The sequence below is a fragment of the Dromiciops gliroides genome, chromosome 5, assembly GCF_019393635.1.
Source record: "Dromiciops gliroides isolate mDroGli1 chromosome 5, mDroGli1.pri, whole genome shotgun sequence".
NCBI classification, from domain to species: domain Eukaryota; kingdom Metazoa; phylum Chordata; class Mammalia; order Microbiotheria; family Microbiotheriidae; genus Dromiciops; species Dromiciops gliroides.
In genome coordinates, this window is record NC_057865.1 from 295722848 (window position 1) to 295737005 (window position 14158).

Genomic DNA, 14158 nt, shown 5'->3' on the forward strand with positions numbered 1-14158 from the left:
GGATCCCTCCTCTTGGGAATTTATCTAAACCCTTATAACTTCATGGGTCCCCCATTCTGGAACACTTCAATCCATCAACTAATGGACCACCAAGCTCTGTGCTGGGCACTTCCTTGTAGGAACATGTGCATCCCATTGGTCCTACAGCAAGTTCCCACCTCCCCACTGAAGTCCTGGGAACCCTGGGGTGGGGAGTGGCCCCACCTCCTCCCTCCCACCACCTCCCCAAGGGCAGAGAGGTCCATGGAGCGGGACCCCCAGGGAGCACCACTCCCTGGAGAGGGTGGGACACCCGAAGGGACTTCCCCCTGGTGGGAAAGCTCCCAGCATCAAGGTCTCCACCAGGGACAAGGTCCAAGGCTGGTAGTCATGAAACCACATTTTTACAAGTTTTGTTCTGAAAGCTCCATTATGGACTAGGGGTACAGGCCCTGGATGAGCTCTTGCAGCCAACTAAAGACCCTGCGGGCTAAAGGAGGTGCGGCCAAAGAAGGAAGCGGCTTTGTTAGGCAACAAGCTAGCAGCTTCCCAGCAGACAGCAGCCTGGAGGGGGAAACAAGAGAGCAAAGTTACCTCGGGCAGACTGGGGGTAAGCTGGCGTGGGGGCTTTGGTGCTCTCGGCCGCAAGGCGCCCCAGGAAGGCGTGGCTTTCTCTTTTCTCTTCTGCCTCATGTGGAGAAAGGAAGAGGATCTCTGAGGGCAGGGAGGTTGGAAAGGCAACCTAAGGCCATCCCTGTGATGAGCAGGAAGCAGTCACAGAAAGGACTCTCTCCTCAGAGAAGTAAAAGGCGCAGGCAGCTGAGGGAAGCAGGCTGGAGGGGGTTGGTGCTGAGCTAAGGGAAGCAGGCTGAGTTACAAAGGAGCATCCTGACCAGGGCTGCTACATAAGGATACATTTGAATAGTTCAGCAATGGGGAGAAAGGTACTGAGTTGTACCTCAGAGCCCTGCTGCCTTTAAAATCTGGCCTCAAGGAACTATTGGCAGTGGAGGTCAGTGCTATTTAAAGTCACATTTTTAATTTTTTAAAAAAAGATTTCTTTTTAATGACAGAAACTAAGTAGTGGAAGTTATTAAATGAATTAAACCAGTGAGTGGGTTGGAGCAGAAAGCCACCATCTGGAACCTGTCTCCCGGCTTCCACTATCACCTCCAGGTGGCCGATGCTCGAGTCTGCATATCCTGCCATGTGTCTTCACAAGGGGAAGGAGAAGGTTGCATCTCCTACCTTACCTCCATTTCCAGCCACCTGTTGGACACCTAGCCCTTCGCATCCCACTATTCCCTCCAATGCAACATGTTCAAAACAGAATTTCTCTTGCTCAGCAAACTGTCCTCTGATCTCTCTATTGCTGGCGATAAAACTGGCTAGCATTCATTCATTCATTCATTCAACAAGCATTGATTAAGTCTCTCTCACCGATTTTGGTGCTGGGGGTACAAAGACAACACGATCACTATCCCGTGCCGTCATTTCCCCAGCCCCTTCTCTGGTCCTCAGGAGCCTCCCAAGGCTACCCACTGTCCCTAGGACAAAATCTCAAACCCTCTAGTAGGCACTGAAGGATCTTCATGCTCTGGCCCCAGTTTTTGCCTGCCTCCCTGACTCACGCCCTCCACTTTAGCCAAGGATCCAGGGATCTACCCAATCCCTATAGCTGAGCTACTCATTCCCACCTCTGAAAGCTGGATCACGTGACACTGTTCCTTTGTTCCAAGACCTACTGGTTGAAGAGACAGCATTGGCACAGCTAGACCTGTCTTGGAAATGTCAACAAAGGTGCGTGCTTCCTGATGCCACGAGCCAGGAATCACCCTTTCAGTTCCCAGTCCCACAAAGTGTAGACTGAATGGCACAGAGAGCATTCTTCGTGGAGTCAGAAGACCTGGGTTTAAATCCCAGCTCTTCCACTTGCCATCTGTGTGACCAATAAACAAGTAATTTCAACGTCAGTGGGCCTCAGTTTCCTCAACTAAAAAGTGGGAGAATTGGACTTGACAGGCTATAAAATTTCTTCCATCTTTAAATATTATGATCTGAGGAGTTATTTAGGGGTTGCAGTATCTGGGAACACTGGATGGAGCTTACTGACCATGAGAGATGAGGTCAAAGATAAACGAAATTTCCCCTGGCCTGGCTGCAGACCAAAATGTGGGGTTGCCTTGGGATCCCTGTCACTAAAATTCTTCAAGCAGGGCCCAGGTAATACAACTTTTGAGACTTTGGCCAAGCCTCTTCACTGAGCTCAGCCTCAGTTTCTTCATCTGGCAAACACGGTGGGGACTGGACCAGAAAGCTGTAGATCTGGGTTCCTGAGGCTTCTAGGTGTCACTGAGCACACACTTAATCAGGAAAGGGTGGATACAGTGGCCTCAGCATTAACCTTGGAAGCAGGAAGACATGGGTTCAAATTCTGCCTCAGACACCCTGACTAGATATGGGACCTTAGAAGAGGTCCTCTCCTTCCTAAGCCTCAGTCTGCCCATCTGTAAAATGAGAGGGTTGGACTTGATGACCTCTAGAACTCTGATCCTTGCGATCACAGACCCATGAGAGCAGTGAGGATGCCAATCCTTCCGCCCTCTTCTAAGAAGAAGGCCAGTCACAAGAAGCCTGGACAAGGAAAGACGGGCCGAGCCAGGAGGCTGGCAGTGGGCCTTCTGACTTCGGGCATGGCTTTCCCAGGTGCCTTTCATGTCTCTGTCAAGAGGTGGTGCTTAGAAAACCCATACCTCCTCCACCCACTTTTCTGAGGGGATGGCAGGCTCCAGGAAGGTGGGCACCATGAGGGTCCCCAGGAGATGGGGCCCTCTGAGGGGCTCCCTTCCTCTTCCATCAGGTGCTCCACATTGACATCCTTCTCATGCTGTGGTCCCAACAGCCCATCCTTCCTCAGAGTCTGAGTGCTCGGCTCAGCGTAGCTTACAACCCATCTGTGCTCCTGCATGGGCCCCGCCTCCCAAATGAAGTCTTGCACTACTGGAGAGCACCCAGGCCATATCCAATTGTCTTTGCATCCCCCTTGGAGCCTCAAACAGAGCTCTGCACACAGCAGGTGCTCAATAAAGATGAGGCAAATGAATGACAGTGAGTGAATGAATGAATGAATGAATGAATGAATGAATGAATGAATGGCCCTGGAAGAAAAACCTGTTTGGGGACTCAGGCCATGCCCCCCTCCCACCACCCAGTGGCTGCTCATCAGGGCTGCAGGGAGAGAGGCTCCCAGACTCCCTTGTGGCAGCTGAGCTATGGGACAAGAAGCACAAAATCACAGCAGACACACGAGGAGGGAGCCTGAGGCACAAGAGGCTTGCTCCTTGAGGGGAGGAGGTGCCTGGGACTCAGATTCTCTGAACTCACTGCAGGCTCAGGACCCAGAGCCAGGGGCCTCAAAGATTTTGCAGAAAGGATTATGGGCACAGGTTCAGGAGCCTCTGGTGAAGAAAGTAAAGGAGACAGGTACCACAGGGCTCGACATGGTCAGATCCCCACCTGATCTTCAGATGGGGGAGGAAAATGTCTTCTACCAAGCAGAGGCTTAGGAGCGTGACAACCATTCCTGGCAAAATGTTAGAAGCATGACAACATTAGAGGGACTGATCATGAGCACTTAGAAAGGGAAACAGCGATAACCTAGAGGGAGCCATCAGGCCATGCCACACTCACATTGTCCCCCTTTTTGACAGTTACACAATCAAGGAAGCACCATAGACAGAGGCTGCCTGCATTTCAGCAAAGCATCTGACAGAACCTCCCATGACACCCATGTGAACAAGATGAAAAATGCAGGCCCAATGATCATACGATTAGGTGGATTCTGAACCCACTGAATGGCCAGATCCCAAGAGCAGTCATTAATGACTAGGTGTTAAGCAAGTTCAAGTGGAGTGTTCTTGGCCATTTATCATTTCAAATGCTTGTGAATGACTGATATGAAGGTACAGGTGGCACACTTGTCCAATTTAAAAATGGCAGTGCAAAGCAGAATGGGAGAGTTCTCATTCCCAATGGAAAAGACCCTCACAGGTATGAATATAAGACAGAAGCAACAATTGTAACTGAGATAAATGCAGACCCATACTTTGGTCCCAAAATTAAGTTGCACAAATACAAAATGTAGATGTGACTAAATACAAGTCCATAGGGAATGGAGACACCCAGGTGGCTCAGTGGATAGAGCACGAGGCCTGGAGTCAGAAAGACCTGAGTTCAAATCTGGCCTCAGACACTAACTGTGCGACCCTGGGCAAGTCACTTTACACTGCTTGTTTCAATCCGCTGAAGGAGGAAATGGCAAAGCCCTCCAACATCTTTACCAAGAAAACCCCCTGGACAGTATGGTTCACAAAGAGTTGGACATGACTGAACAACAGCATAAGCTTGGAGAACTCACTGTCATCAGTGCAACATGGTAGCCAAGCATATCAACAAAGCCAAAAGCTGACTGGATCTCAGCCCTCATCAACAAAAAACCATTGCGTTGGTCCCATGGGTCCTGGTCAGACCAGTCTGGAGGAGCTTAGTGCTCAGTTCTAGGGGCTGAATCATTTTGGAAGGACTTTGGTTACCTGGGGCATGTCCAAAGGAAACAATCAAGGTGGTGAAAGCACTAGAGACCATTCTATTGGTTGAAGGAACTAGAGGCATTTAGCCTAGAGAAGAAAGACCAAGCAGGTAAGTGTTGGCTATTTCTAAATGTTTCAAGGGCCATCATATGTTAGTGAGATTAGCTTTCTTCTGTTTGGCCTCGAAATGAAGAGCCAGGAAAAGGATGAAGAGACAGATTTTGGCTCAATATAAGTAAAACTGTCCCATCATGTCTCAGGGTTTTATCTTGTAGGTAGTTAGGCCCCTGTCATAAAAAAGGATTCAAGCAGAGGCTAGATGACCCCTCCACATCTCTGATCCTTCCAGAAGCTATCCTCTCTAACTCACTGTACCAGACAAAGGGCACTGGTCTAGAACTCAGCTCTACAATGAACTGTATCACCTTGGACAAGGCCCTTCTCCTCTCTGGGCCTATAAATGAGGGAGCTCAATGGCCTCTAAGCTTCCTTTCAGCTTTGTTTCTACTAGGCAGATGACGTCTGCTCCCATGAGGGTCACAGCGCTCAACAGTCTTTCCTTCCATCCTTCCTCAATTTCCCTGGCTGTAGTGTGAGCCTTTGTCTTTGGGCTGTGGGAAAGGCTTTGGATGAACTCTCTAAAGGACTGAAGGCAGTTTTCTCCTCTCCCCAGGGGAGGCCAGGAGGGACTGAATGAAAGGACGACTGCAGGGGTGGGGTCTAGCCCCCAGTCTAAAGCTGCTTCCAAAAGGAGAAAGAAAAAGTCCAACAGTTTCCTATGGAGGGAATTGGGGCAGGGAAGGAGAGGGGGAGAGGCAACATGGTATGGACCCCAAGGGAAGGGGCAGGGACAGTGTGGAGATGATGCAAGGATGGGGGAAAGATTGGGGGGGGATTCTGGGTAGGGATAGCTGCAAGCCCTGGGGGGCCATGGGTTCCTTACAAGCAGGTGACTCACCCCCTTTCCTCCTCCGAATTGAGGCTTGGAATCAAGAAACAGTAAAGGGGGTGAGAGGCATTCTCCTTCCCTCAGTCCCTTGGGACCCCTGCCCTCTACTCCCCATCCTTAAGGTGCTCCCCAATTCCATATCCCCCGGACCCTAACCTGCCCTCAGTATCTTGTCTCCCTTCTTTTAGCCCTCATTCCCCCTCCTCTAGCACCCCATCCCCCCTCTTATAGCACCCATCCCCCCTCCTATCCATCCCCCATCTTTAGCAGCCATGCCCCTCCTCTAGAACCCCATTCCCCATTCCTTAGCATCCCATCTTCCACCTTTAGCACCTCATTCCCTTCCTCTAGCATCCCATCTCCCCCACTTTAGTACACTATCCCTTCTCCTTCAATACCCCATCCCTCACCACTTCTGTTCCCATCCCAGGTCGTGGGCAGAGGGTACTATAGAGGCTGGGGAATCACCTTAGGTGAGGAGGGGTATGCGGAAACCCCTCCAGGAGTAAACACTGAAGAGCTGCACACCCACACACATACTCACCCACACAAACACACCCAAATGCACACACCATAAAGAAACGCCTGAGTCACCACTCTACAACTATATAGGTTTTTCAAATATTCCAAAAGGAAAAAAAGAAAAGCCCCTTTAAGAAGCAAGTTCAGAAGGGGAGTCCTTGGGCTGCTTAATGAATCAGCTTTGGAATTCTGCACTAAATAACTTTGCACAAAGGCAAGCAGAAGCATGGTGACTGTTTTCTGATTGGAAAGAGATGCTGAGAGGGCCTCAAATCGATGAAGACATGTCTAAGAACCATGACCTCCTCTGCTTCTCTGCCAGAGCACAAGAGAACTTCCATTTCCCCCAGGAAGAGAGAAGGAAAGCCCACAGGGCAAATGGGGAGGGGGGAAAGGAGGCAGGTTAGCACCTCTTGTTCCTGGACCAGCCAACACAGCAGGCCTAGGCCTGAGAAAAGAGGGGCATCGGGCAAAAGCCAGGCCCAGGACCAAGGCCAGAGCTTCTCTAAGACCAGAGCACAGCAAAAAGGAGAGCAAAGGTTCCTTGTTCAAGTCCATTGGGAAAGTCCTTGGTCCCATGTTGTGTGTCTTTGGAATTCAGAAATGAATCAATTCGTCCTCATTAAGGAGTCACTTATTTAGGGTGGAACATCTCTCCTCTGAATCCCCAAACCACCACATGCCTTAGGGCTCAGGACTTGGAAATCAAAAAGTCCAACTTCCCCATTTTACAGAGGAAAAGACTGAGTCTCAGAGAAGTCATTGGACTTGCCCAAGGTCACACAGGGAGTAAGAGGCAGAGTCAAGACTGGAATGTGGTTCTGCCTCTTCTCTTGCCTCAGAGGGAGGGGTGTATGCATCCTCTTATCCAAGGCCAATTGCTCTCCTTGCACCCTCCATCTATCTCCTCTCACCTTCCTTCAAACTTCCTTCATCCCTGATCTCACCCCCTCTTTGGCCTCCTTTCCTTCACAAGTCTTCCTACAGTGGTGCCATCCCTTGTTCTCCCCTATCTAGAACCCCGACCTCGACCTGCTCACTGCCCACTCTCTCCTTGGCCCCATGTAATTTGGCTTCTGCTCCCAACGCTGATCAATCTGCTTCTCTCTACTGTTCCCACAAGTCCAAGCGCCAAGCCAAGGGGCGTTATTAGTTCAGGCTGCATCCTTGACCTCTCAATTAGCTTTTGCCATGGCTAACCAGCCCCTCCTCCTGACTGCCCCCTAACCCTAATACACTTCTCTCTGAGTAGCTGGCCTGGTGAACTCCACCCAAACCCTTTCTTTCCTGAAAACCCGCCCCCAGTGAAGAATGGTGCCTCAGGTTTCTAGAATGTCACATTTGCCAAGAGCTCTCCTCAAGGCACGCCTGTAGGGCAGGAGGGCAAAACCCCTCTAGAGGACCAATGACTTCTCCAGGAGAGCCCTGAGAGCACCTGAGGCAGCATTCGAACCCAGGCTTCCCGAGGCCAAGTCCAGTGCTCCGTGCACTGCCCCAAACACATGCACGTGGCATACACAGAGACATCCACCCTAAGACACAGCCGGGCCCACACGAGGACACTGGCATACACTGTCACACACACACACACACACACACACACACACGCTAAACATACTACACATGCAAATACAGACAGTCACACAGTTGAGAGGTGGCAGGTGGTCAGTATCATTGACCTTGCTCAAGAAGAGGCTGGGGTTGCTTCCTCTTCCCCTCCTGATTTCCATTATTGGGGTCTTTCTATTCCTTCAAGGTGTGCCCCAAGGTTCACTGGAAATGTTCTCCTTCACCTTACAAGTTCCTCAAGACTTTGGACTGGCCCTTCCTTCCCCTTTAAGTGACACCTGTGGACACCTCCTGGGACCTCTATTGGAATGGAAGTTCCCTGAGGGCAGGAAGCTACCCTTTGTTAATCTAGGCACCTCCAGTGCCTGACACACATTAGTCACTTAACAAATACTTGTAGAATTAATGAATAAAATAAATGTGACTTTCAAGGCAATCCAATAAATACATATTAAATACTTTCTGGGTAGAGCTAGGGGTACAGAGACAGAACTGAAACTAGAGCCTGCCCTTCAAGGGGATAAAAGTTATGAGACAGAAAGTGCTGATTAATGGACTGAAGTTTATCTGGGCAGGAATCAACAGTAAAGGTCCAAAGGCCTCTGCCCCTGGCCCTGCTCTGTTTGACATTTTAACTAGTTACGTGCCTAATAGCCTAGATGGGCTATTTATCATCAGACCTGTAGATGGCAGAAAGTTGGGTGAGATCACTAATAGGAGGAGTCCTGATCTCTGTGGGTTTTGCTGCTCCAGGAATTGTCCTGTGGCATTATTTGGATGTTTTTTTGGAGCGATCGTGTCATGAGTTTGAGAGCTCACTGCCTTTCCTCTGCCATCTTGGCTCCACCCTGAAAGTCTGAGCAAGAAGTCCTGATCTCAATACATCTTGACAGGGTAGAACCTGAGGCTAAAGCTAACAAGACCTAGAGCTGAAAGGGAGATGGAGTACAAACCCCTCGTTTTACAAATGAGACCCAGAGAGGGTAAGGGTCACTCACCCAAGATCATGCACGATGAAAGTAAATAGGGATAAATGTAAAGTCCCATACTTGGGTTCAAAAAAGTAACTTCCCAAATACCAAATGAAGAAAGGAGGTTTGCTTGACAGATGGTGCCTGTGAAAAGGGCAGTGGCAGGGAATGTCAGGGTCAAGAGCAGTGAAGAAAGCTCCCACGTGTGCTCAAGGCACATTAACCCTAAGGCTCCCCAGGCCTTTCCATCTGCCCTGAATCTAAAATCCCCCCATGTGCTGGCTCCCTCATCTATTAGAGTGGGAGCTCCTTGAGCACAGGGACTGGACTGACGGGTTTTTCTATTTGTCTCTTCAATGTTTGGCATATTGGCAGTGCTTCATAAATGCTTCATCAAAGCAAGAGAGATGCCTGCCTTTCTCAACTCTGACCTCCTCAGACCATGGCTGGTATATTAACATCAATTCTGGGTGCCCCCTTTCAGAAGGGATTCAGAAGGGAAAGCCTCCAGAGAAGAGCCACCTCCCAGGATGCTGAGGGTTAACTAATGGAAGAAGGAACTTAAGGTGTTCTGCCTAAAAAGAGAAGATTCAGGTGCAACTGTCTTCAAGCATCTGAAGGGCCGGGATGTGCAGAGGAATTAGACTCATTCGGCCGGGCCTGGGCTGCAGAGGGCAGGACCAGGAGCAGTGGGTGGCCAAGGGACCGATTTCGACTTCAGGGAATAAAAAACACGCCAACGATTATGGCTGTGCCAACATGGAATGGACTGCGTGAGAACCATGGTCTGGACGTCTTCGAATCAGCCAGAAGGCCGCCTAGGGATGCTGCAGAAGAGCCCCACTTTGGGGAGGGACCAGCCCAGCTGGCCATCGCAAACACCTCCAGCTCTGCCATCTTATGCTCATCAGAGAAGTGCACTAGGCCATCCCTCCTGTGGCCTGAGGGACCAAGACCCTGAGCTAGGCTAACCCTGATTCCATTCTAGTGCCCAGGGCCAGGCCCCTTAGACACAAATAGCCCTGGAGTGATGAGGGCCAACTCACCAGCTCACACACAGCCCCAGAGCAATCCAGAAGGCTAACTTCTGAGTGGACCATGGCACAGTGTGTCAAGTGGCCCTGGACGTCGCCCTCAATGAAAGCGAGCCAACTGGCCACTGGCCCATAGATCAGTCTGGTCAAGGTGGCTAAGCCCCCAAAGCCCAACCCCCCTAGGGCAGACTGAAAAAAATCAAGCCTCTGAGGCTGCAGAGCTAAGGATGACCCAGAACCTGGCCCAGGACAGCCCCTTGGACCCCCAGCTGCCACCTCTCCCCACATATAACAGCAACAGGGTGAAAGAGCCAGGATTTGGCCAAAGACTGATGGATGGAGCTCTTTGGTCCTCACAGGGACCACAGTATCACAGGTTGACAGACTAGGGACCTCAGAGGCCTTCTGTTCCTAGTCCCCATTTTACAGATCAGGAAGTAGAGGCCCAAAGAAGCCTAGGGACTTGACCAAGGTCACACAGCTAGTTAGTGGCAGAGTTAGGGCTCAGACTGAGTTCTCAGGAGTCCAAGGCCCCTTGTGACTAAATTACACTGTCTTCTCCTTGCACCTTGGACTTTGGACCTCTGTTACACCCACCTCCTGCTTTAATTGGAAATGGGTGCAGGGACAGAGGAAGGGTTCCAAGAAGAAGAGAAAAGGAGAGACAGAGAGATGGAGATACAGAGGCAGAGATGACGAGACAAGGACACGTATGGTCAGCACCCACAGACACCACTCACACATGCTTGTTCTCCCAGACACTGGACTGGAGGCCTCCAGCGGAGGCCTGTCTCCCACTGAGGCTGAGCCCGGACTCAGTGTTCACAATCCTGTTGCATCCTACCTAGGTCCCTGGGCTTCAGACGGTTCTCTCTAAGTACACCAAGCCCACATGAATCCTCACCCTGTCTGCCCCCATATCCCATCTCCCAGTGCCTCATAACTGGCCGAGGGGGCCTCAGACATCCATCCCCTAGCGCAAGCTTCCCACCCAAAGCGTAGCATCCTGGATTCCAACTGGACACCTGTGCGACTGACTAAGCTCCTCCTCCCTGGGCCTCAGTTTACTCATCTATAAAACGAGGGGGTTGAACACAATGACCTTTAAGGTTCCTTCCAACTTTCAATTTGTGATCTGCTGACAACTTCAGAGATGAGTTCGTACCCATACAGGGAACCTGCCACCTCCTAAGGTAGCCCATCCAGTGCTGGACAGCTCCAATTGCTAGGAAGCTGATAGTGCTCAAGGCATCTAGTTCTGCCAGACAGGGAGTTACTCCGTCTGTGTCCCCACATCCATCCTCATTCTCCATCCATTCTATCTCTTCTGCCCATCCCTATCCTCTGAACTCCGTCCTAATTTCCCTGCCCAGCCTTGTTCTATTAACCATTCCCATCCCTAGTTCTCCCCTGGCCTGGCTTCTCACATTACTTCCACTCCCATGCTCTGTCTCCAGCCCTCTGTGATTGCCCCAAACGACCCCCCCAATCCATTCCCTATACACACATTCACCACCATCTTTCAGTCTGCCCCAGTCCCCACAACTCTCCCCACATGCTATCCCTTTACCCTGACATCCATTCCCAATTCCCTTGTCTGTCCCTGCCCAGGAGCCACCCCCATGCCTGGATGCATCCTTGTCCTCATATTCCCTTTATCCCCTGGGTCTTCCTTTACATAGATCCAAACCCCCTGCTCTGTCCTTGTCTCCCTCTTCACCCTCACTCCGGAGCCTATTCCAGCCCTATTTCTGCTCTGTCCCCAGCCCTGTGTAATCCCCAGCCCCAGGCTGTCCTTCCATGCAGACACACATCCTGCATACTCCCCTGATCAGCCTCCTTCCCCCATCCCCCTCGTCTATCTGTCCATTCCCACCTCCGTCTCCAACCCCACCCCCCAGGGGGTCCCAGGGTCCCCATTCACCCCCATGCCGCCCCCACTGCCACTCACCCAGCTCCTCCAGCTCAGCAGTCATGGACTTGGAGCGCAGAGTCAATGTGGTACTGGGCGCCCTCTTGGGGGGCGGAGGGGCTGGAAGGAAGAGGGACGACTTGGACTTCCTGTCCAGCAGCAGGAGCCGCGGGGTGGCCAGGTGCAGATGCCACTTCCGCTCCACAGCCTGAATCTCCTCGTACTCGCGGGAGGACGAGTCGCACTGAGCCAGGATCTTGTTCAGGCTGCGGCTGGAGGCGAACTTCTTCATGATGTTGGGAGGGATTGGGGCCCAAGAGGGAGGGGGGAGAGGGGCGCCTGGCTCCCCAGATTTCAGGCACTCTTTGGGGCCAGAGGGGGCCCTGAAGCCTAGAGAAGCCCAGAGGGGGTCAAAGGCCCCAGGGAACTTGGGTGGGGTTCAAGGGAGTCAGGGGGACTCAGGAGGGTCTGAGCATCTGGGGTCACTGACTGGTAGCTTGATAGCTTGATTCCCTTGGCCCGAGAGTGGCTAAGGGGGCCGGAACAGGCTGGGTGTTCAGGGAAGAGGGCACACCAGGACCATGAGGTCAGAGGTGGAGGTGGAGGTGGAGGGCAGGGCTCCGCTTACAGACGCTGCAGGGCCCATACTGCCCCTGGAGGAGGCCAGGACTCCTCCCTTCGGCCTGCAACGGGCCCAGCCCACCAGGAGCTTCGGTGGAAGGGTGGGGCAAGGAGCCCGGGGATGGGGGATTCCGCAGGGCTTGGGGATGCCCAGCCCTGCCAAGGGGCCCTTCCGAAAGCCTTCCAGGCCCTGAGCTGCAGCGAGATGCTAAACAAATGCCTCTCTTCTTCCCTTCAGGTACCGCCTCCTCCCCTTCCCCCCCCCCCCAATACGGTGGCTTCAACGCTCACTGTTGCTACGGCAACGCAGGCCTCCAGGCAGCTGCCACCACTGCCGGAGACTCCCTACCCCCCCATTCCTCCGCCCCAGGGCGGGGAGCCTGACGCCAGAAGGGGGGACACAAGGAGAGGGCATGCAGGAAAAGAAACCGGGGGGACGCAGAGTGGTGGCCCCCTTACTCCTTGCTCCCCCTTTTCATGCCGCTCCTGACCTTTCCAGAGAGCCACCCAGACCACCTCAGCCCCATCGTCTGCTTTCAGCCCTGCAGGCTCCCAGCCCTCTCTGCTCCTGCAGTCTCCCAGTGGCCCTCCTCTATCCTCAGCCCCCCCACGCCCCTGTCCCCCCCAAGCTCCCCCTCCCCTCTCTGCTCAGTCCCCTAGACTCCCCTCCCCCCTGCTCTCTCAGCCTCCCTAGGTCCCCCTTCCCCCCTCTGCTCTCCCAGTCCCGACCTCCCTCCTCTATTCTCGGCCCTCTAGGCTCCCCTCCTTCTGTCTCAGGCCTCCAGATCCCCCCACTCCTTCAATCAAGGCCCCCCTCACCTCTCCGCCGTGCCCCCTCTTCCTCCGGCTTCCTTGTCACTGACACGACCTTCATGAGCAGTCGGTTCCCACCCTGGCGGATCAAGGCCACCACCTGCTTGTGTCCAACCTTCACCACGTTCACTCCATTCACCTGTGGATGGATTCACCCCAAAGAAGGGAGGAAGAGAGGGAGGGGTGACCCCTCTGACCCTGGGGCTCCGTCCCGCCCTTCCTCATCCTCTGGTGTTAGCCTCTCCAGCCTGCTGAGTGCCCAGATCCTGGCTCTGACAGGAGGCTAAGGGCCAACTGTGGGGAGGCCATCGGCACTCACCGTGAGGTCAGAGAGCAGTGTCTGACCCCAGGGGAGTTCCCGGGCCCGGGCCTGCTATCCCTGGGGGAGGGGAGGCGGAGCTTGGAATCGATCTTTAACACCTCCTTCCTCCTCCCAGGAATCTGCTTGGGTTGCGAGGGCTTTGGGGGTGGGGAGAGAAGCAAGGTGATGGCAGAGGGGAGCTAGGAGGGGCGAGGGCTGAGGACCAGGGGAGCCACTGAAGGGGGAAGCAGGGAGGGCCATGGGCTTGGTGATATGGGGAGAAGGGCAGTGGGAGGGCCAGGCTCACGGTGGAAAGGGGGCTGGAAGAATCAAGGTCTGGGAAGGGAATCACAGGGTCATGGAGTTAAAGTGGGAAAAGGTCTTAAAGACCACTTAGTCAAAGCCTTTCTTTCTTTTTTTTTTCTTTTTTGACAAATGAGGAAACAGACTCAGAAAGGTTAAGTGACTTGCCCAGGGTCATACATCTAGTAAATGTCAAAGGCAGAATTTGAAACCAGGCCATTGGGACCAAAAGGCCAGCACTCCATCCACTCTGTCATACGAAAGGCCTCACAAGGGCTGAGAAGAGGGAGGGAGGATGGTCTAAAATGACCCACTTACTGGGGCTGGGAGGAAGGGAGGGCCAGGGTGACAGTGGGAGGGGCTGAAACAGGGAGGCCCGACTAGGGTTGTGACAGAACCGGGGGCGGGGCTGGGCAGAGACCGGAGGCAGAAGAGCTGGGAGGGGGTGGGGGGATGGAGACACAGCTAATGGTCTAGGAGGGCTGAGGGTGGGCAGCTGGAGAAGGATGACGGGTAGGCTGAGAGGGGGAGGCCTAAAGGACACAGAGGTAGAATAGGCATGAGGGGGATCGAGCCTAGGGCAGTGCTGGTCTAT

General features: G+C 53.0%; 1 protein-coding gene across 1 annotated transcript in view; it reads right to left on the reverse strand.

The window, feature by feature from the left end:
- Positions 1–14158, reverse strand: part of SHANK3 (SH3 and multiple ankyrin repeat domains 3) — a 66936-nt gene that overhangs the window by 27200 nt on the left and 25578 nt on the right. The window contains 4 exon segments of the mRNA XM_043968144.1: positions 574–663; positions 5527–5550; positions 11565–11645; positions 12966–13098. Of these exon segments, the coding sequence (XP_043824079.1) occupies positions 574–663; positions 5527–5550; positions 11565–11645; positions 12966–13098 (328 nt within the window).